The sequence below is a fragment of the Pan troglodytes genome, chromosome 13, assembly GCF_028858775.2.
Source record: "Pan troglodytes isolate AG18354 chromosome 13, NHGRI_mPanTro3-v2.0_pri, whole genome shotgun sequence".
In the NCBI taxonomy this organism is placed as follows: Eukaryota; Metazoa; Chordata; class Mammalia; order Primates; family Hominidae; genus Pan; species Pan troglodytes.
In genome coordinates, this window is record NC_072411.2 from 132,436,844 (window position 1) to 132,461,065 (window position 24,222).

The 24,222-nt window shown below is 40.1% G+C and overlaps 2 protein-coding genes across 21 annotated transcripts in view; one reads left to right on the forward strand and one right to left on the reverse strand.

Moving 5' to 3' along the window:
• Positions 1-24,222, forward strand: part of SP140 (SP140 nuclear body protein) — a 189,072-nt gene that overhangs the window by 63,936 nt on the left and 100,914 nt on the right. The gene's annotated exons all lie outside the window — the stretch shown is intronic.
• The window catches only part of SP110 (SP110 nuclear body protein), a 61,392-nt gene that overhangs the window by 23,555 nt on the left and 13,615 nt on the right, over positions 1-24,222 (reverse strand). For all 20 annotated transcript variants that reach the window (XM_063791746.1, XM_063791744.1, XM_063791745.1 and 17 more), the window contains 7 exons: positions 23,834-24,100; positions 23,420-23,503; positions 22,543-22,626; positions 21,003-21,080; positions 19,040-19,108; positions 13,555-13,704; positions 11,856-11,936 (listed from right to left, as the gene is read on the reverse strand). In XM_063791746.1, coding sequence (XP_063647816.1) covers positions 11,856-11,936; positions 13,555-13,704; positions 19,040-19,108; positions 21,003-21,080; positions 22,543-22,626; positions 23,420-23,503; positions 23,834-24,100 — 813 coding nt within the window. The remainder of the gene's footprint in view (positions 1-11,855; positions 11,937-13,554; positions 13,705-19,039; positions 19,109-21,002; positions 21,081-22,542; positions 22,627-23,419; positions 23,504-23,833; positions 24,101-24,222) is intronic.

A 24,222-nucleotide genomic window follows, 5' to 3' on the forward strand; every position in this document is an offset into this window, starting at 1 on the left:
GTTCATAGTAGTCCTGAATGATCTTTTGTATTTCTGTGGTGTCAGTTGTAATGTCTCCAGTTTCATTTCTAGTTGAGTTTATTTGAAACTTCTCTCTTTTTTTGGTTACTCTGGCTAATGTTCTATCAATATTGTTTATCTTTTCAAAGAACCAGCTTTTTGTTTAATTGATCTTTTTTATTTTTTCTTTCAATTTTATTTCATTCTGCTCTCATCTTTCTTTTTTTCTGCTAGCTTTGGGTTTCTCTAGTTCCTTGAGGCATGACATTAGGTTGTCAATTTGTGATCTTTCAGACTTTTTGATGTAGGCATTTAGTGCTATGAACTTTCCTCTTAAAAGCACTGCTTTTGCTGTATCCTAGAAGTTTTGATAATTTATGTCACTGTTACCATTCATTTCAAATAATTTTCTAATTTCCATCTTAATTTCAGTGTTAACCCATAAATCATTCAGGAGCAGATTATTTAATTTCCATTTATTTGTTATGGTTTTGCAAGTTCCTTTTGGAGTTGATTTCTAGTTTTATTCCACTGTGGTCTGAGGAGATACTTAATATAATTTCAATTTTTTTCTTCTAAAACGCCCCCAAAATGGGATACATGTGCAGAACGTGCAGGTTTCTTACATAGGTATACATGTGCCATGGTGGCTTGCTGCACCTATTGACCCATCCTCTAAGTTCCCTCCCCTCACCACCCACATCCCAACAGGCCTTGGTGTGTGTTGTTCCCCTCTCTGTGTCCATGTGTTCTCAACGATCAACTCCCACTTATGAGTGAGAACATGCGGTGTTTGGTTTTCTGTTCCTGTGTTACTTTGCTAAGGATGATGGGTTCCAGCTTCATCCATGTACCTGCAAAGGACATGATCTCATTACTTTTTATGGCTGCCTAGTGTTCCATGATGTATATGTACCACATATTCTTTATCCAGTCTAAATGCTGGATTCTTTATCCAGCATCTGGGTTGGTTCCACGTCTTTGCTATTGTAAATACTGCTGCGATAAACATACATGTGCATGTGTCTTTACAGTAGAATGATTTATATTCCTTTGGATATATACCCAGTAATGGGATTGCTGTGTCAAATGGTATTTCTGGTTCTACATCCTTGAGGAATCACCACACTGTCTTCCACAATGGTTGAACTAATTTACACTCCCACCAACAGTGTAAAAGTATTCCTATTTCTCCATAGCCTCACCAGCATGTATTATTTTCTGACTTCTTAATAATTGTCATTCTGACTGGCATGAGACGGTCTCTCATTGCAGTTTTGATTTGCATTTCTCTGATGATCAGTGATGTTGAGCGTTTTTCCATATGTTTGTTGGCTATGTAAATTTTTTTTTTTTTTGAGAAGTGTCTGTTCACATCCTTTGCCCATTTTTTGATGGGGTTGTTTGTTTTTTTCTTGTAAATATGTTTAAGTTCCTTGTAAATTCTGGATATTAAACCTTTATCAGATGGGTGGATTGCAAAATTTTTCTCCCATTCTGTAGGTTGCCTGTTCACTCTATTTCTAGTTTCTTTTGCTGTGCAGTAGCTGTTTAGTTTAATTAATTCCCATTTGTCAATTTTGGCTTTTGTTGTAATAGCTTTTGGCTTTTTTATCATGAAGACTTTGCCCATGCCTATGTCTTGAATGATATTGCTTCAGTTTTCTTCTAGGGTTTTTATGGTTTTGGGTTTTACATTTAAATCTTTAATCCATCTTGAGTTATTTTTTGTATAAGATGTGATGAAGGGGTCCAGTTTCAGTTTTCTGCATATGGATAGCCAGTTTTCCTGGCACCATTTATTAAATGGGGGATCCTTTTGCCATTGCTTGTTTTTGTCAGGTTTGTTGAAGAACAGATGGTTGTAGATGTGTCATGTAATTTCTGAGGTCTCTGTTCTGCTCCATGGTCTATATGTCTGTTTTGGTACTGGTACCATGCTGTTTTGGTTACTGTAGCCTTGTCGTATTGTTTGAAGTCAGGTAGTGGGATGCATCCAGTTTTGTTCTTTTTGCTTAGGATTGTCCTAGCTATATGGGATATTCTTTGATTCCATATGAAATTTAAAATAGTTTTTTTTTCTAATTCTGTGAAGAATGTAGAGACAATATACCAGAATCTCTGGGACACAGCTAAAGCAGTGTTAAGAGGAAAACTTGTAGCACTAAATGCCCACATCAGGAAGCTAGAAAGATCTCAAATGGACACCCTAACATCACAATTAAAAGAGCTAGAGAGGCAAGAGCAAGCTAATCCAAAAGCTAGCAGAAGACAAGAAATAAGTAAGATTAGAGGAAAATTGAAGGAGATAGAGACACAAAAAACCCTCAAAAAATCAACAAATCCAGGAGCTGATTTTTTGAAAAAATTAACAAAATAGATCACTAGCCATATTAATAAAGAAGAGAGAGAAGAATCAAATAGACAGAATAAAAATGATAAGAGGGAATATCATCACTGATCCCACAGAAATACAAACTACCATCAGAGAATACTATAAACACCTCTACACAAACGAACTAGAAAATCTAGAAGAAATGGATAAATTCCTGGACACATACACCCTACCAAGACTAAACCAGGAAGAAGTTGAATCCCTGAATAGACCAATAACAAACTCTGAAATTGAGGCAGTAATTAATAGCCTACCAACAACACAAAACCCAGGACCAGATGGATTCACAGCTGAATTCTACCAGAAATACAAAGAGGAGCTGGTACCATTACTTCTGAAACTATTCCAAACAATTGAAAAGGAGGGAACTCCTCCTTAACTCATTTTATGAAGCCAGCATCATCCTGATACCAAAACTGGGAAGAGACACGACAAAAAAAAAGAAAATTTCAGGCCAATATCTCTGATGAACATCGATACGAAAATCCTCAATAAAATAATGGCAAGCCGAATCCAGCAGCACATCAAAAAACTTATTCACCATGATCAAGTCGGTTTCATCTCTGAGATGCAAGGTTGGTTCAACGTACATAAATCAATAAGCATAATCCATCACATAAACAGAACCAAGACAAAAACCACATGATTATCTTGATAGATGCAGAAAAGGCCTTTGATAAAATTCTACATCCCTTCATGTTAAAAACTCTCAATAAACTAGGTATTGATGGAACATATCTCAAAATAATAAGAGCTATTTATGACAAACCCACAGCCAATATCCTATAAAATGGGCAAAAGCTGGAAGCATTCCCTTTGAAAACCAGTACAAGACAAGGATGCCCTCTCTCACCATTCCTATTCAACATAGTATTAGAAGTTCTGACCAGGGCAATCAGGCAAGAGAAAGAAATAAAGCGTATTCAAATAGGAAGAGAGGAAGTCAAGCAGTTTCTGTTTGCAGATGACATGATTATATACTTAGAAAACCCCATCATCTCAGCCCAAAAACTTCTTGAACTGATAAAACTTCAACAAAATCTCAGGATACAAAATCAATGTGCGAAAATCACAAGCATGCCTTTACACCAACAATAGGCAAGCAGAGAGCCAAATCATGATGAACTATCATTCACAATCACTACAAAGAGAATAAAATACCTAGGAATACAGCTAACAGAGGATGGGAAGGACCTCTTCAAGGAGAACTACAAACCACTCCTCAAGGAAATAAGAGAGGACGCAAATGGAAAAACATTCCATCTTCATGGATAAGAAGAATCAATATCTTGGAAATGGCCATACTGCCCAAAGTAATTTATAGATTCAATGTTATTCCCATCAAAATATAATTTCAATTTATAAAAATTTATTGAGACCTGTTTTGTGGCTATCATATGGTCTATCTTGGAGAATGTTCCATGTGCTGATGAGAAGAATGTAATCTTCTGTAAATATCTATTAGGTCCATTTGTTCTAGAGTGTAGTTTACATCTATTGTTTCTTTGTTGACTTTCTGTCTCAATGATCTCTCTGGTGCTGACAGTGGAATATGGAAGTTCCCCACTATTATTGTGTTGTTGTCTTATCTCTTTTCTTAGGTCTAGTAGTAAATGTCTTATGAATCTGGGAGCTCCAGTGTTAGCTACATCTAAATTTAGGATTGTAATATCTTCCTGTTAGATTGATCCTTTTATCATTATATAATGACCTTCTTTGCCTTTTCTTACTGTTGTTGCTTTAAAGTCTGTTTTATCTGATATGAGAAAAACTACTCCTGTTTACTTTTGGTTTCCATTTGCATGGAATATCTTTTTTCACCCTTATACCTTGAATTTGTATGGGTCCTTGTGTGTTAAGTGAGTCTCTTGAAGATAGCAGATATTTGGTTTGTGATTTTGTATCCGTTCTGCTAATCTGTATCTTTTAAGTGGAGCATTTAGGCCGACTTATGTTGGACATTAATATCAAGAGGTGAGGTACTGTTTCAGTCATCATGTTAATTGTTACCTACATATGTTGTTTTCTTCATTGTGTTATTGTTTTATAGACCTTGTGAGTTTTATGCTTTCAAGAGTTTGTATTCTGGTGCATATCAGTCTTTTGTTTCAAGAGTTAGAACTCCTTTTGGCATTTCTTATAAAGCTGGTCTGGTAGTGACAAATGCCCTCAGCATTTGTTTGTCTAAAAATGACTTTATTTCTCCTTCATTCATAAAACTTAGTTTTGCCAGATACAAAATTCTTGGCTGAGAGTTATTCTGTTTAAGGAGACTAAAGATAAGACTCCAATCCCTTCCAGCTTGTAAGGTTTCTGCTGAGGAATCATGTATTTTTCATCCTTGCAAATAGTAAAGATTTCCCTATTACATCAATAGGTTTCAGGGGGAGGGCAGATGCTTGCTGGAATTGAGAAGCCACTGCTCAGCTGGGGCCATTTTGGCAAGCTTAGACAAAATCTTGAAGCACAATATTTGTTGGGAGCAAAGAGGAATTTATAAATTCCAAAAGTTACCCGTACCTATCAAAAGAAAACTTTGGAGGTCTGAATGTCAAGTTTTCCTATAAGTCATTGGTAGTGAACACTCAGCAAATGACAGAGAGTATGTTTCCTCCAGCCTAGGGAGGCAGTGGGGTGGGGAACTAGGAAGAAGAGGCCAGGGAGGGGAAGTGCAAGCAGACAGATATGACTTTCCTTCCAGGCCAAACCCCAAGATTGAGGCATGCTGGGAACAAGCAGAAAAATTAGAGGGATTTCCAAAGCAGTGAGCCTCATGTCCTAATTCATGTTTGGGAGCTGGGACAAGATCCCTTCCCAGGCTGGCTCCCATAAAGGTACAGAATCCAAGAGAATCCCCACTGACTGGCACATCTTAGGCCCTTTGTAAATAATTTTGAGTAAAAGAATAAAGAAAAAGGGGCCAGGTGCAGTGGCTCACACCTGTATCCCAGAACTTTGGGAGGCTAGGGCAAGAGGATCACTTGAGGCCAGGATTTCAAGACCAGCCTGGACAACATAGCAAGACCTGGTCTATACAAAAAATTTACAAAATAAATTAAAAAAGGAAAAAGGGAAAAAGAAAGGAACAGAGAAAGGGAAGAGGGAGAGAATAGAGAGGAGAAAAAGAAAAGTGGGATGAAGCAGAGGAACCAGAAAAATGCAGCTTTTTTGTTTCTTATTCTGCAAGTAACACAGTTTGTGCACTGGAGTAGACACATGCATGCAGGCATGCAAGCAAGCATGGGTTGACTGAGGTAGTTCTGAACACCCTATGACTCCAAATCTAATCCAGTTTGGAACTGAAAGTCTGAATCCTGCTTGGGGATTTAGGTTTCTTGTGTCTATTCTTCTGGGCTCTGACTCTAGACAGGAAACAATTCTAATCTCAAAATTGTCTGATGCCTCATGTCCACCTCAACCCCATTCCCTCCCTATGATAAGAGAAAAGAAGACTAGGTATAAACCAAGTTGGTGTTAGGTTTGCTCTTCCTTTGTGGGGGAGTCTACTGATGGGGTGGCCTAGGGGACAAGGTTGGGGCTGGCTGTGCTCCAGGCACATGTGGCTGGAGAGGAGGTCATGCCAGCTGGTCAGGTGAGGGGCCTGATAAACACCAAGGGAGTAACACTTCACTTTTCTTTCTTACGTCTTGGGCATTTTTTTTTCTGTTTTCTTTTTGAAATTGACTGGCCATATTCTTTTCTCCTTTTTTCTAAAAAAGAAAAAACCCACATCTTTTATGGCCACAAATATTGATCTACAAACCTGCAATGTCATTACTTTTTTAAGTAATTTTTTTCCTGTTTTCCCTGACTTTGAGAAGGCAAGAAAACCACGTGACGTATGTGAAAAAAGTACTCCATTTTAGCTGGAAATTGAATTTGGGGATTGAATAAAGATGGATCAGGAATATACTAGAGAACTAACATTTAATATATGTCATTAAAAAAATTTTTTTGGGACAGAGTCTTGTTCTGTTATGCAGGCTGGAGTGCAGTGGCATAATCTCAGCTCACTGCAATCTCCACCTCCTGGGTTCAAGTGATTATCGCACCTCAGCCTCCTAAGTAGCTGGCATAACAGGTATGCACCCCCAGGCTAACTTTTGTATTTTTAGTAGAGACGGGGTTTCACCATGTTGGCCAGGCTGGTCTTGAACTCCTGGCCTCAAGTGATCCTCCTGCCTCAGCCTCCCAAGGTGGTGGGATTACAGGCATGAGCCAGCATGCCTTATTAATTTTAAAATTAATAAGCAGTTTTTCAAGACTAGAAAAAGATTGTTATAAACCATGGATATTAAAAGGTTTCCTAGCCAAAATTCAGGGCCAGAAATTATACAGTTACGAGATAAACAGATTTGAATGTTTAAAAAATTAAAAATATACAGAAGAAGCAGGACTGAAAAAAACTGTTCACAGTTCAAAAAACACCCCGACACTATTAAAGCAAAAACAATATTTAAATATACATGGTATATAGAAGGTTAATATCCTTATTAGATAAAGCAAAAGATGAATGGTAATCTAGGAAAATAAGCAAAAAACATAAGTGAAAAATGCTCAAGGAGGAAATGAAGATGACAGATTTATTTAGAAATCATCTCTATATTACTAATAATCAAAGAAACTCATTGTTTGGATGTTAAGGATACCTAAACATTTAAAAAGTTTTATTACATCCAGCATTGAGGATGTAGGAAATGAATACTTATATATTGTTAAAGGGAATATAAATCATTATGGTTTCTGGACAGCAAATTGGTAACATGTACAATTAAGATATAGATTCTAACCAAGTAAGCTTGTGTTTAAGAATCAATTCTAAGGAAATTATTGGACAAGTGTGCAAAGATACAAATACACACAAACCTGATTTCTATTTTCATATAAAAATAAGAAATAAACTGTACACTAGTAGGTGATTATTTAAACAAATTGCGGTGAATCATACGTAACGTGCCATGCAGTTAAAAAAATAGATAACATTGATACAGAGATGATACACAATGAAAAAAGTGATTTATAGAATAGACTGTATAGTATGAGCTTATATATAAAAAGAAAAATGTATGCATACTTATACAAAAATAAAGTGGGGGAAGCAGATTAAATAGATGTTTAACTTTATGATTTATAATTTTCTTTTTTTTAAAATTTTATTATTATATTTTAAGTTTTAGGGTACATGTGCACAATGTGCAGGTTTGTTACATATGTATACATGTGCCATGTTGGTATGCTGCACCCATTAACTCGTCATTTAGCATTAGGTATATCTCCTAATGCTATCCCTCCCTCCTCCCCCCACCCCACAACAGTCCTCGGAGTGTGATGTTCCCCTTCCTGTGTCCATGTGTTCTCATTGTTCAATTCCCACCTATGAGTGAGAACATGCAGTGTTTGGTTTTTTTGTCCTTGCAATAGTTTGCAGAGAATGATGGTTTCCAGTTTCATCCATGTCCCTACAAAGGACATGAACTCATCATTTTTTGTGGCTGCATAGTATTGCATGGTGTATATGTGCCACATTTTCTTAATCCAGTCTATTGTTGTTGGACATTTGGGTTGGTTCCAAGTCTTTGCTATTGTGAATAGTGCCGCAATAAATGTACATGTGCATGTGTCTTTATAGCAGCATGATTTATAATCCTTTGGGTATATACCCAGTAATGGGATGGCTGGGTCAAATGGTATTTCTAGTTCTAGATCCCTGAGGAATTGCCACACTGACTTCCACAATGGTTGAACCAGTTTACAGTCCCACCAACAGTGTAAAAGTGTTCCTATTTCTCCACATCCTCTCCAGCACCTGTTGTTTCCTGACTTTTTAATGATTGCCATTCTAACTGGTGTGAGATGGTATCTCATTGTGGTTTTGATTTGCATTTCTCTGATGGCCAGTGATGATGAGCATTTTTTCACGTGTTTTTTGGCTGCATAAATGTCTTCTTTCGAGAAGTGTCTGTTCATATCCTTCGCCCACTTTTTGATGGGGTTGTTTGTTTTTTTCTTGTAAATTTGTTTGAGTTAATTGTAGATTCTGGATATTAGCCTTTTGTCAGATGAGTAGGTTGCGAAAATTTTCTCCCATTTTGTAGGTTGCCTGTTCACTCTGATGGTAGTTTCTTTTGCTGTGCAGAAGCTCTTTAGTTTAATTAGATCCCATTTGTCAATTTTGGCTTTTGTTGCCATTGCTTTTGGTGTTTTAGACATGAAGTCCTTGCCCATGCCTATGTCCTGAATGGTATTGCCTAGGTTTTCTTCTAGGGTTTTTATGGTTTTAGGTCTAACATGTAAGTCTTTAATCCATCTTGAATTAATTTTTGTATAAGGTGTAAGGAAGGGATCCAGTTTCAGCTTTCTTCATATGGCTAGCCAGTTTTCTCAGCACCATTTATTACATAGGGAATCCTTTCCCCATATAATTTTCTTTTTCTTTGTTTTGAGACAGGGTCTTACTACATTGTCAAGCTGGTTTCAAACTCCTGGGCTCAAGCAATTCTCCCACGTTGGCCTCCAAAAGTGCTGGGATTACAGGTGTGAGCTACCATGCCTAGCCTGATTTACAATTTTCTGCACTGAAGATTTTATTAGGAATATTGTATCACACAGGACAGGGTAGGCTGTGCCGCAGTAACAAATGAAACCAAATTTTGGTGGCTTAACATTGAAAAGTGTTTTTCTCTATCACATGAAGTTCTCTGTAGGACAACAGGACCCTCTGTAGGACTGGAAGTCCTCTGTAGGGCCCTCCAGGGCTGCTGTCCTCTATGTGGTAGGTCATGCTGCTTTGGCCTTCTGGCGCCTCCCTCTTCGACACACTTCCACAGGCAGGAAAAGAATGTGGAGAGCTGCAACGGGCTCTCACATGCTGTGACCCAGAAGTGACACCCATCTCTCTGGCTTATTTGCCAGAGCTAGTATAGCAGAGCTGCCTCCTGCAAGGAGGATGATAATGGAGCTTTCCAAGTGTCTGGGAAGGGGAGAAGAATTGGAACTAGAGGAGGGCAGTCATAATGCCCGCTATAAACATGGGCAGGGTGAGCACTGCTAGTTGTTCCTCTTTCTCTGGTCTCCCTTTTTCTTTAGTAATAAAGCCCCTGATTCTGAGCCCCTTATTCTTATAGATTAAAGATTACATTTCCCAGCCTCCTTTGAAGTCAGGTGTGGCCATGCAACCAGTCCTGGCAATAAAATGATAGAATTTTTTTTTTTTCTTTTTTGAGATGGAGTCTCGCTCTGTTGCCCAGGCTGGAGTGCAGTGGCATGATCTTGGCTCACTGCAACCTCTGCCTCCCGGATTCAAGCAATTCTCCTGTCTCAGCCTCCTGAGTAGCTGGGATTACAGGTGCACACCACCAGGCCCAGCTAATTTTTTTTGTATTTTTAGCAGAGATGGGGGTTTCACCATGTTGGCCAGACTGGTCTTGAACTTCCAACCTGAAGTGATCCACTCACCTCGACCTCCCAATAGCAAATTATTAATGATAGCAAATTACTATCTGTGACCGGAAGCATTTAGCACACCTTCAGTGGAGGAGGTGTGCCCTTCTTTGACTTTGCCATTTTCTCTTTAGCTGGAACATAGACATGCTGGCTGGACGTCAATGAAGGGGATGCCACATGCTGAGGATGATGGAGCAACAAGCAAGAATAAGCCCAGGACCCTACAGTGTATGACACCAGCTCTTGACCACCTACCTCTCTTGCTTTAGCTACTATTATTATTATTATTTTTTTTTAGTGGGGTGAGGTTTGCTGTCACACACAGCAACATAATCCTCTTTTTTTTTTTTTTTTTTTTTTTGAGACAGAGTCTCACTCTGTCACCTAGGCTAGAGTGTAGTGGTGTGATCTTGGCTCGCTGCAACCTCTGCCTCCTGGGTTCAAGCGATTCTCCTTCCTCAGCCTCCCATATAGCTGGGATTACAGGTGCCCACCACCATGCCTGGCTAGTTTTTGTATTTTTAGTAGAGACAGGGTTTCATCATGCTGGCCAGGCTGGTCTCGAACTCCTGGCCTCAAGTGATCCACCTACCTCAGCTTCCCAAAGTGCTGGGATTATAGGCATGAGCCACTGTGCTGGGCCAGCAAAATAATCCTAATGGTGACAGCACACTGCTTTTAGAAAAGTCCAGGAACTTTTCTATGTTGAAAAAAAGTGAAATCATGATTTTAAAAACCATAACGCTTTTTCTGGCTTGGATGTCTTTTATGGCCTAGAATGGCATAATAACAGTAAGGTAACATCAATCCACACCACAGAGACCAAATAGTTTCTTCTTCACACTTATGCTCTGCCCTGGGAGATTTTCCCAGAGAGAGTTTATTTCTATTATCCATAGGACCTTGGAAGTAATGAGAAAGTAATTTTTGAATAAGCAGTTTTCTATTTTGGGCAATAGTGAATTGACAAAGGTTTGACAGTATTCTTTCTGCCCCTTCCTTTCTATGGAGAACGATGGCTCCTGAAAAGAGTTCCTGGGGACCAGGTTGTTAATCCGGTGGCAGCCAGCCCTTACCCAGGGGATCCTGAAAAAAATCCATTAATCCTTTCCATGTCTTAATTTCCTCATCTGCTAAATTGGAATAGGTCATTCAATCTTCTCCAAGGGTGGTTGTGAAAATAAAATAAAATTATCCATGAGAAAAGTTGAAATACTACTAGATAAGCCAGTGCAATATAGGAGAAACTGTTAAAATGATAATTTAGATTTTAAGGTGGTAAAATTTAATCCATTTTTCCTCACAATAATTAGATATTTGTTGTTTGAAAATCACATTTGTCATGTGAGAGTTCTGTGATTTTTGTGACAATGACCATATCACCAGCAAACAGACGAATATCCAGCTGTTTTTTCCCCTCTAAGGATAGTGGTATCAACTTACTCCAGAAATGTGAATAATGGTAGCGATGGTGAGGGGTGAATTAACATGCACAATTTTACCAGCACATGCCCACAACTCCACCAGTTGTACATGCTCAGTCATAGTGTCACATGTGTGTTTTAATGAGCTTTTCGCTTCTCAATTTTCTCAGAAAGGCCACGTGAGAAATATGGAGATTGGAATTCTAGGAAAAAGCTTGATCCATGGGTTGGATCAAGCTGCACTTTGGACAAGCTGTACTTTCAGTATAGTACCATGAATATACTTAGGACACTCATTCTCAGTAACGGTGATATTGCTGCCAGTAGTGGAAAAACTCATTCTTGAGTGCTGAGAAAAATCTTATATAGTGCAGATATACATACATACATATGGACACATTACATAAAATGGACATATATTTGTAGTAGTAAATATCATGGGAAGGGTCTTGATTAAGAAAAAAAATCCAGAAGGGCTCTCTAGCACAGTAATAATGAAAAAAAAAGTTAAGAAATATTGCCTCAGTGTAAAACAGCTCTGAATTTAGATTCCTGGTGACTGTACTCTGAGACCAGCAATCTCCAAGTTTTACCTTGTGTGACCCTTCGTGGTGTACTAGGCGTCTTCTGGGACCTCTTTCCTTCATTCATTTCCGAAGTGCCATCAATGATCTCTGGAAAATGAAAGATCTTAGTAAATGCCCCTTGGGAAACTCCATGGAGAATCTCCCAGAGACCCAGGAAGGCCCTTGCACACTCTGAAGTTGAGTCTTGGAGGCTCCAGGTCTTACCCTCCTAACAATGCACCTACCAAGAGATTTGGTGCTGCTCATGACACTGTGCCTGTCTGCCACTCAGGGGAGGAGCAGACCACAGTTGGTTAGCAGTGGTTACTCTACCAATGGAGACATCCACAGTGGGGTGCAGCCATCTGAACCCCTTGGCCAGAGTCTCTCAAACTAAGGTCTGTGAGCCCCTAGGGGGTCTGTCAAACCATTTCAGAAAATTTGCAAGGTCAAAATTGTTTTCATAATATGATGTTATTTGCCTTTTTCACTATTTCAACCTTTGTACAGATTGAGCAAGAGCAATGGCAGATAAAACTGCTGGTGCCTTAAGACACATCAAAGCAGTGTCCCCAAATCTCAGCAGGAATCACTGCATCCTTTATTGCCACCTACTCACTGTACCAAAAAAAAAAAAAAAATAAAAGCAAGATTCACTTGAGAATGTTCTTGGTGAGCCAGTAAAAATTATTAATTTTATTAAATTTCTACCCTTGAGTACATATCTGACATCTTAATATTCTATGTGAAAAACTGAAGAGCACATATAAAGCACTTCTATTGCATCCTGAAGTACCACAGTGGCCTCAAGAAAACACTTGTGTGATTGAGATACAAGCTCACTGTATAATTCCAAATGTATATTTTCCAAACAGCTGTACTATTATAAAATCTTGCAGTAGTAGAAGGTCCATTCAAAATGCAAGGTGGATTAATGTATTTTATTGTAACAGAGTATGAAGTTAATTGATATGGTTTCAAATTTTACATTACAACTAATATTTAAGAAACTATCACTTGTTGAGTGTTGGTGTAGTATTAAAGGTGAATATCCACAGATATCTCAAAAGACTGTTAAATTACTTCACCCTTTTAAACTAGATATCTGTGTAAGGCCAGATTTTCTTTCTATCCTCCAGTCAAAGCAACATATCACAACTGAATGCAGAAACAGTTATAGGAATCCAGCTGTCTTTTTATAAAGCTCACTCACAATCAAAGAGATTTGCACAAACATAAAATGATGTCACTCTTTTCACTAATTTTTTTTTGTTTTAGAAAATATATTTACTTTTCATAAAATAATGCTGTTTATGTTAATAGGCAATTGGTTTATTATTGTTACTTTTACATGAATTAATATTTTAAAATTATTAGTTTTAATTTCTAATCAAGTACATGTAGATAGACATAAACAACATAAACAGAAGCTCCTTAGGGTCCTCAATAATTTTTGAGAGCATAAAGGAGTCCTGAGACCAAAAAATTTGAGAGCTGCTGCCCCAGGCCACAGCTGTCCCTGTGAACATGTCTGTTTCTTCCACAAAACTTTTCAGATGCAACAGATGCTTGCTCTCTTTGTCCCTCTTGTTATACCCCCATCCTCATTCTCTGTACTTTTTCCTTTTACTATTGACTTTACATATCTGCTTAACTCTGTACCTGCTTCCGGAGAGACCCTCCCACACTGAGCCATTCAAATGGCAGATTCCATCATCAGCCTTACCCTCTGATCTGGACTTTCGGGCACATTCAGTTCTCGCCTTTTGGGCCCTTGTCTCTACCGTGGAGTTACAAGTTGAGTCATCTTTCTTTTGAGGAACCTGATCCACCCTTTTGAGCTTCTTTTGGATTCCGTGTCTAGATGAGGCTGTCCCTGGACCAAATAATGACTTGTTAATAGTTTAAATTGGGGTCTTCAGTGAGCCTCCTACAGTCCCAATCAGTGACTTCCCTTCTCATGCCCCTAACTCCCACCCTTTCAGATCTCTGTACCCCTGTACCTCACTTTTCTCCTGCTATTTCTCTATAATTATATCCTTCTTCTTATGTGTACCTTTCTTTGCCTCCCCAAATTACCATCTGCTTTCACTCCTGGTATGACCTGTTGCAATCAACTAGATAAAGCTGGGGAAATCCTAGAGCTTATTTCCTGATTTTCGTTTGTGTCGGCCCGCACCACGAGGTGGCCACACAGTCTCGTCTAGGTGGAGAGGAGGTGTCTTATAAAGCACCTCTCCAGGTTCGTCCACGGCCCGTGTGTGGTACAAGAGATTTCCAAAAGTTTCTAGGTGCCTTCAGTGGGCAAAGTGCAAGGTATTAAAAAAACCGAGAGGGAAGGACCCTGCCAAGAAGGCGGCTACCATGAGGGAGAGATGGAAGGTGAGGCTGAGACCCAGAGGAGATGCAATGCCAGAGGGTGCAGAGGTGAGTTTGCTTCATTGTGGAAAAAGAACACAATTTTCACTGGCTGTTGACTTTAGAAGCTGATCCCACAGGATGACCGATGTCCTGTTGAACAAGAACGTTTCTCTGCAGGTTAGAAAGGACACAGAGTGTGCAGCCATGCCTCTCGCACGCAAGTGCGGTGATATCCGCAGGCCACTTCGGGAGGAAAAGGCATGGGTGAACCCTTAAGAGGGGGCGGAAGCGAAAGCCGGTGGGACCCAGGGCTGGCGGGAAGTTCAAACACGGAAGTTACTGAATATTTATCCAGAAGAGGTGGGGCAGCCTGATAGAGCCTAAAACTTGCCTTTCATTGCCAAGTTTAGGGTTTTTTTCTGCATAACTAAAGGAGGGTTTTGGAGATGAGAACACTTACAGAAAATATGAGAGTGTGGTATGTATATTTTCAGCACTACTATATATATTTTTTCTCTTACAATTTTGAAACATCTTTTTATGTGTTTTGTTTTTTAAAAAATAAAGCTGATTAATTAAATGTAAAATAATATGACTCTGAAAAATATCTCTGTTGGGCTGCGGGCAGGGAGGAATGGGGAGTTGTTTAATGGGTACAGGGTTTTAGTTTTACAAGGTAAAATAGTCCTGGAGATGGATGGTGGTGATGGTTGCACAACATTGTGAATGTATTTTAATACCATTGAACTATGCACCTAAAAATGGTTGAGATGATAAATTTTATGTCATGTGTATTTTACCCCAGTAAAAAATTGGAAAATTGGAAAAAAGAAAATTAAAAGCACATCATCTGTCACATTTAAAATAAAACGATTCTTTTAAAAAACCTGAAAATTTTCATTTAAATACAATATGAAGAAAGGCAAATCTGGAAGGGACTGGAGTCTACTCCTTTCGGTAGCTTGGCAGAGAGATGTCAAAAGGTCAGAGTTACCTCAACAGAACTGACCATCTGACACTGACTCCAGAGGTTTCCCCTCTCTAACAAAGTCACTTCTCTGACCAGGGAGTGTTCATAATTGTATAGTTGCATAGACATTCCCTGTCTCCCTAATCCTATAACGTGTAGAGCATTGTGAGAGTGGGCATCTCACTACTGGGCTGCTGGCCATGGGGTGTGCAGAGTACGTATGTCTGCCCTAAATATGGGATAATAAGAATTTGGAGAATTGTATTGGAAATTTCCCTCCAATAACGTTTAGTTTGTATCTACACCATGTGGTGCCCATAATGTCTATGACCCCTTTTCATAACACAATAATGAATTCTCAAACTATCCTTTGTCAGATCATTATTCAAATTTTGGGTTACAGAAAGTATGGTTTCTTTCATTTGTTTTTCATTAAAAAAAATTAATAGCTAATTTGTGCCAGGACATTACCATCTAGCCTAGAAGAGACACATTATGTAAGTAATTACAATAGAGTATTTGGAACCTTCCAAAAGAGCCAGTGCTGGGTGCTGTAGAAATTATGGGACCAGCTTGGCTAATTTAGGGGTCAGAGTATGTATTCCTGAGATAGACATAAGTCAACACGACTGATGAAAAGGAGATAACTAAACATTTATGGGGAGTAGTGTAGGTTCAGAATATAGCATCCAAAGAGAATAGCACATGCCAAGGATCAAAGGGGAGAGAAATGAAATGGGAAGAAATGAAAGTTCAGAGTGGTTGACTGGAGTTTTGAGTGGAAAGAGATATATTAATAGTTGGAGGGAAAGGCATGAGTTAGACTGGATAGAGCTTTAACAATCACATTAAGGACAGTGAACATTACCCTAAGGGCAATAGGAGGCCATGGACAAGATTTAAGCATGGAAATAAACTAATTAGATTTTAATGTAGAAAAGAAGAGGGTGAACCAATAGACCTTGTCAATATGCTAATAGAGTTCAGTTAGTCACGGATGACTAAGGTTTTTGCTTGGCACCTGGGTAGATTAAGTTCCTCATTTCAAGTTAAACTACAACAGGCTCCCAAGGGCCTGTGAAACCCTACATAATCTGATTCTTGTTTACTTTTTCACTTCCTACCACCTTCTTTCTTCATCATCACCAACAACACTGGTCTTTCCTCTCTGCCTCAGGTTCTTTGCACTTTTGAGTCCCTCTGCCTGGACCATCCAATCCAAAGTGACTCCCACCCCAACCTGCAAGTCACTATTGTAATCCTATCCATTATTTTCTTTCATCCTGTCATCAGTACTTGAAATTATCTTGTTTATGTGCTTTCTAGTTTATATTCTTTCCTTCCCCCAGCCAGGATGTAACCCTCCATGAGCTTTCCCCTTTGTTTTTTGCTCACTTTCTTACTTTCTCTCTTTAAAAAAAAATCTGTCTTCAGCTTTCAGAATGGGTATATACAGTTAGTGCTCACTGCATATTTGTTGGAATAAATGTCTGAATGGTACTTAGAAGACTAGGTTTTTGGTAAAGAAGGTGAATTTAATTTCAGGCATATTGAGACTGTAGTGTCAATGGGAGACTTGCAAACAAAGACGCCCAGTGTGCAGCTGGCTATGTGTTTCTTGAAGACAAACCTGAGTTGAAGACGTAGAGTTGGGAGCCATTAGTATAAAGGTGGTAATTGAAGTTGTGAGAGTGATTGACAAAGCTCAGAAGTGTGAGTTGAATAATCTGACTAGTTTACAATGAACCAAGGAGGCCCATAGAGAACACACATAACATGGTGAGAGGGCATTGACTAATAAGTAGAATGGGGGAGAAAGCAGCTTGTCTCTCCTTCCTGCCCAGGAAGGTCACTTACTTTTCTTAGAATGGAATCATTTCTGTTAAGTGTCTTAAAAGGACACCAGCCCTGTGATTTTGGACACTGGGATCATACTAATGATAAACTAAGTCAGGGAAGAGGAGCTTTAAGCCACTGGCTTAGGCTGCCATCTATTGCTTTGTTTCCTTTTACAGCTAGAGTTGTCTACATATGTTATCACCCCCCATTCATTATCCTCCCCACACAACTGGCTCCTGCCTCCATCACCAAAATTTTTCTTAAATTTTCCAGTGATTCTTTGTGACCAAACTCAAGGCCCTCTTCTCTGAATTTATCTTAGTCTCTCAGTATAGTCAACCATTCCTTCTTGGCTTGCTAACATGTTCTTTCTTGGTGCTCCTCTGTCTTCACTGGTCTCGTTCCCTCAGTCTGTCTTGCTAGATTCCTCTTCCACTGGGATTACTTAGAGCAGGGCTAGGTCTGTGGTTCTCTTTTCTTCTCCCATAGATCAGAATACCTTTATTTTATTGATAACTCATATATATACATATATCTGGTCCAGATATTATATATTATCTGGTCCAGATTTTTTATATATATATATATACACACACACACACACACGCATATCTGGTCCAGATATTATTTATTATCTGGTCCAGATTATATATATATATATATATATATATATATATATATATATATATGGACCACACTTTTTCAATGAGTGCCAAATTGCCATATTGTGGGGAATATAACTTCCTGATTTCTCAGTGTTCCTGTAAAAAGCCCTAGTCCCGGAGACACAGAAATGTATGCAATATAAATATAGGAAATACTTGCTTTCACTTCCCCAGAAACATTTTCCTCTTCCCACACCATGAGAATTAGGGCTATAGCTATTTTTCTAGTTAATTACTCTGATCTAGAGGGAGAATAAAACCTCTCTTATCTCCTGAGATGGCCAAATGGGTTCACCCAGGACTAGCTTCCTAGGTTAAATCCTAAAGTACCAGGAAAACTGGAGTGGTCTTTTCCTAGGTATTTATATATCACAAGGGGTAAAGCCCAGAACTTGGAGACATCTTTAGGTTGTAAAAGCCAGCAACACCTAGAGTTTCTCTGGCCTTTGGAAAGATGCATTTAAATTCCAAAGGTTAGGATGGAGAGCTTTGGAACGAGGATCTTTTCCATTTTATCTCACAGCAGCAAAGTTTTTTCTTTTCCTTTCAGGAGGAAAGGATGATGGCTATCCCTCTCATGTATCTAAACAGAAAAATCCATCATTCTACATCCCTTATACATGAGTTGTAGTCTATTTTGAATAGAAAGATTCCATTAGCTCTCTTAGCATTGCCTTTGGGTTTGTGTATGGGAGACAGACGCTGTAATATTGCTCTGGCTGATAAGCTGGTTGTGAATATCAGTAAAGAATTATTTTCCCTGACCAGATACCTTGTGTTCCTGCAGCACTCATATATATAAGGAGATACCAATGCAAGTGGAGTAACATCTCAGACCCTTTACAGTTCTTGACAAAACACACATCTATACACAGCTGCATAGATGGCTAGCAGAAACCTCTAAAGGAACAGGTCAATTATTGAACTCTAAGAGTTATCCCCCAATATGTTTGCATCTTCCCTCAGCAATGGGCATTACCACTTACTTGTTCAAGCCAGAAATTGAAGAGTGGGCCTTGATTTTTCTCTTTCTCATCTGTAGCTAATAATATGTCAAATCCTGTCAACAATACCTGCAAAACTGATCTTGAATTGGCACTCTTCTCTGCATCTCCACTGTCAGATCTGAATCCAAGCCACCAAGAACTCTCATGGCATCTGCCCCAAAATGGCTGCCCTGCCTCCATTCTTTCCCAGCTCCAACTCATTCTTTGCACCGTAGCAAAATTGAGCTTACGTTGTGTCACTTCACTGACTAAATCTCTTCAATGGCTTCCCATTGCATTTAGAATAAAATTCAACCCTCCACAGCTTGACCTACAAGCCCTGCATAAGCTGTTTCCAGCCTCCAGCTTCCTCTTGTACTCTCATCTTACCTCTTGGGAGGCTTTTTTTCTTATGTCTCCTTTTTGGAGTTGACCAGATACATCTTTTTCTTTTCTTTCCTAAAAAGAAAGGATAATGTTTTATAGTTACAAACATTGATCTTCCAATCTTGTATGTCAATGATATTCAGCTTTTACTTTTGGTGTTCAAACCACATTGCTAGAAGTTCATTGGTGACCTTAGGTGATGGTACTTCAGGGAGTAATAGGGGAAGAAGGACTCTAAAATGACAGAGAAAAAGGAGAAACGAAGAAATGGAGACAGGGAGTTTAGGTAGCTCATTTCTAGAAGTTTGGTTGTGAAATGAAGGAGAGAGATATGGAAGTAGTTGAAGTGAGATGAGAATCAAGAAAAAGCATTTTTTAATGAGCATCAAGAAAAAGCATTTTTTAATGAGCTGTGATACATGTAATGCAGATTCTTGTGTGAGACATACTGCTTTAATGAATACTTGAGAGAGAAGGGATCATGGATACTATAAGATGAGGCAGAAGGATTGTCTTGGAAGAGAAGGAGGGAACTCGGAGAGGAGGGAGACAGATGTAGTTAGGGTTTGTAGGACTGGCAGCACAAATAAGGGGATTCTCATCTGATATCTCCTTATGGTGCAGGAGGGAAAGTCACTGATTGAGTAAAAAGCAGGAGGTGAGGGGGTCAGAGGTTTGAAAAATAGGGCTTGAGGTTTGAAAGGATTATTGCAGGAAGTAGCATTGTCACACAGTAAGGAGAGATGATTTGTGCTGGAACCATAAAGACCAGTGAGTGCACTCTGCCTTGCTGTGGAACTCTCTCCAGCACTGCTGGCTTTCAGATGCAGTGTACAGGAAGTAGGTAAGTAGGGTCTTCCAAGACTTGCCAGAGAGTTCTAGGAAAAGGCAGAGAGGAAAGGCAGGTTTAAGATAATGGCAATAGATTACTGAAATGATGAATCTTGGACTGTGAGTTAGTATCAATGTTAAAAAGCTGGGAAGCAAAGAAAAGCAGATGATGGCTTGGAAGGAGGAAAGGCCAGTGGACCGGTGATCCAAATGAGGTTGAAGGACAACTTCAGAGGAAACAACAAATAAATAAGAACAGAAAAATATATTTTTGATTCTTTTTCTTTTGTTAGAATTGGGCTGGGAAAGAGTGATCAGAGGTTGAAAGCTATAGAAGGAGAAAAGCTCAAGGACAGGTATCAAAAAAGGAATTCTGAAATTAACTGTTGGGAAATCGAGCCAGGTTTGAATGACGATAGGGTCTATAGCTTGCCTTTGGGTATGGGAGGCCAAGGATTGGTGGAGGAAAAAGTCATGGAAAATGAGAAGATGAAGGATTTGAGGGGCCAGAGTATTAGATAACAGAGTTGTCTGTTATCCTTGTGTACCCTGAAGGCATCTAGGATGATGCTGGGACTTGAAATGACAGAAAAACAGCCTTTGAAAGGATTATTGGGGAAATTATTGGATGATATTGATGATGAGTGAGTGAACATTTTAATTGAATGGTTAAGACTCAAAGGAGAGGATCAGGGAGGAAGGGGCTGGATGGGGTCAGTAGGCAGCAAAGGACGGACATCTAACCTGTCTCTCACCATGAGGTGTGAGTGATGGATGGCAGAGAATGCCTAGCCATGTCTTAAGAGGAAGTGGGTTCCTCTCTGGGGAACCAACTTTCAGTTAAAGAGGGAAGTGCAATTAACACTCTAAGAAGTTGTGAATATAGCAGATTGATTTTTTCAGAACAGGCAATTCCAATGGCATATTTCAATACCCCCAAATGCCTTCTGGTTTCCTGATAATTTTCATAAAGGCCTTTTTGGAAGATGCAGTGAATGGAAACTGCAGAAACGAACTGTGTGTGGCATCAGGACTGTGGTCACATAGTGGTGCTCTTGCCAAGATACAGTCAGAAAAACAGAAAGCAACTCTGAATTCACCCTTCTGACCTCTACAGAAGAAAGGCTTTTCTTACCTTTCTTGTCTGAAGGTGTGCTGGACACCTCCTGGAGCTCTTCTGGGTCATTTGGTTCTGGAGAATTATCTCTTATCTCTGACAAAAGAAATATAAGTCATTTCAGAGCTCAGATCCAGTGAAGAGAAAGTGCTGAGGGAAGTCAATGCAAGAACTAGAAAAGTAGAAAGTACATGCAGCCCAGGGCTGGGAATCTGCTTGCCCTAAGAATTCCCTGGCTCTGTCTTGATTTTTACCAACTTGTGGTTATTGTTACCTGTGCGACCATCACAGGGAACTAGGGCACAACTGCCCCACAGCAGAGGCTCAGTCTGATCCTTTTAGAGAGATTATCTTATGGATGGAAGAGAAGTGAGTGAAGAAGGTGCAATGAATGGAAATTGCAGGAATAAACTGTGCTGGGTATCATGACTGTAGTCACATAGTTTCTGCTCCCAGCAGCCCCTGCTCAAGGAATGAAGCTGAGAGCGGAAGGTGGTGATATTGAAATCTGATGTCCATAATGAAGGGGACTGTCTTTGCTATATGAAAAATACATCTTATTGCTTTGACGTCTATGTATGGATATTCTTTAACTGCTCTATCTGTGGTTATTTTACTTGGAGAAATAGTGGAGAAGGCTAAGTGCCTTATATATTTCTGTATATAAGGATTGTTTGAAGAAAGCAGGAGCTAGCCTGTGCTTGCTAGCACCTGTTAACAGCAAAGATATATAAAGCTCTGCTAGTTTTTGCTGCACAAAGAAAGACAGAGAACTTGAAGCCATAACAAATAAAGGCTCATCTCACATGAAGCTGTCACCTTTTTCTTTATACACTGCATTGAGATTGGTCTCAAATGCTGGCCTGCTTAGGAATAGGTGACTGAGGCAGGTGGCAAGCAGTCATTAGACCTTTGGAATAATTTATTACCTTTCAAATTATATTCATAATATCAACTCTTAAACTCCAAATGATATAGAAATGACCAGGGTTGAAAGTGAAAATTCCCCACAGTCAGGTGGGGGCTTGGAAGGAGGACCATCCATGTCTGCTGCACCAATTCACTATTAGGGCCACACAGTGTTTTTGTTCATTTGCTTTGCATTTTGACAGAGCCGTTTTGAGCACTACTTTATTGAAGTGGCCTCAGAAGAGTGGCTCTGTCAAACAGTCCAGCCTGACTCAGTTCCCTGTGCTTTCCCCTGGGGTTCCTGCCACAACCCTTTGTGGCAGGTGAATGTTTCCCTTTCAGGCGCTTTGTGACATTTGGAGTCCAAACCTACAGGCACTGGTGGGGCTCTGTCCATCATCATCCGTGGCCCTATCCAAGTCTACCTTTTCCAGACTTGCCTCCTTTGCCCTCCCCCAGGGACTCTGTATCCATTCAGAGGTCAGGTCTCCTGCCTGTTCAAGCTCCCAAGTGCTGGGTGAACTGGAAGCTGGGCCAAGATTGCTGAGAGGCAGGAGGAGAGCCGCCTCTCTAGAAGATCCGAATGGCTTTTCCTCTTAGTAAACACAGAAACAAAGGCAAGCTTTTAGGTTGACCAAACCAAGATTACCTGGCATAGAGCCCAAGGGAGAGTGGGGCATCTCTTGAGGGTCTTCTTTATCTCTTATTTGGGGGATCAGGTTGTCACTGGCCACTGAATGGAGGAAGAAAAAGTTTTAGATCTCAGGAACAGCAAGCAGGGACCAGAATGAGGAGAAAAGAGAATGCTCTATTCCAACAAGTAAAAATGATGGGGTAACAGCAACCAAGGCCTGGGAAAGGATGGCATAGAGTGGGAAAGTAAGCAACCGTTCACTCTCAATTAGCCACTTGTTCTTCCATTACTGTTAGCTTCCTGATTATGTTAACCTTTTTGGATGGTAGGTGTTAGAGGAGTGGATGCAATATTATTTGGATCGAAGAGGACCCCTCTTCTCAGTACTGGAGAGCTCAGAATCCATGGTATCATTTTTGACAATGCCCAATATCATACCATTCTTACATTTAGTGTAATCAAACTCCATTATGATGATGGTTTGGGGAGGACAAGTGATACAATTTGAGAAGCTAAATATTAGGTCTAGCAGACCTTTAAACACTTTATCATCTTTTCTAGTAATTTTGATAACATTGTTCTTAGAATCCAAACCATATAAAAATGAAGAATGTTGAAACTCTAAGGCCCCCATAATCAGGTGGGGGTGAGGAATCAGCTAAGGGTCACTAGTGTGAGTGTTACGCAGGTTACTTGTCAATTCAGAATGGTGTTTTGGTTGTTGGTTTGTTTTGCATTGCTGTGTCAGTGAATTGGCCCCTTCTGTTCCTTTTCCTTTGTATTGCCCAGTTCTTTTTCCCAGGGTTCCCACCATAGCCTCTTGGTTGGCAGATGCATGTTCTCCCTTCACAGTCACCTTGAGCTAAGCGGTATCAGCCCCAGTCGGTGTTACCTTGCACAGTGCTAGTGAGGAGGCTGGGCATCTCTTCTGAGTCTTCTTCTGCATTCATTTTGGATGTTAACTTGTCATTGGTCACTGAAGGGGGAAAGGAAATTATTACAGATTGCAGGGACCGGATGTCAGGGAGAAGAGTGAATGTTAAAAGTGCCTGGGGCAGATAGAGCATCAAGGCACAAGGGCAGAGGGTTGGAATGTCCCGGGAGTGGGAAGCAGGTGTTCTGGACTCTAGGTCTTACCCACCCCCCGGCAGTGCTCGTAATCTCTCTTGAAAAGGGTTGTGTTTGGGTAGGTGGGTGCAAGAGAAGAACTAGGACAATAAAAGTCAAGATGCTGGGATTGGAGGCAACATGGCACAGGCACCTTAGGCTGAGGATATACAGGTGTTGGATGGGATCTGTTTCTCACCTGAAGTGCTTCTTCCTTCCTGGATGAGTGCAGGGAGAGGCAGGACAGGGTCAGATGGGCTGGGCGACTCACTCAGGATCTCATTGCTTTGCTGCGAGGATGTTCCAGGCTCACTGACTCTTGGCGCACAGGGTGAACAGCTTGGTTGAGGGGGTTGTGGTGGGGGCAGCGCCAGTGGGGTATGGAGGGAGCTTCCTTCTGCTAGGCCAGTTGGGACTTCAAGTAGGATTGGTGTGTCTCTGCTCTGCCGTTCATAGGAAGCACCAACTGGGATTGGTGAAGGGACACACATCAGTACCCTGGAGACTCAGAATTACTTGGGGAAGGGGATTTCTTAATACATGCCTTCCAATAGGATGGGGGCATGGAGTTATTCATCGTCCCCCAGG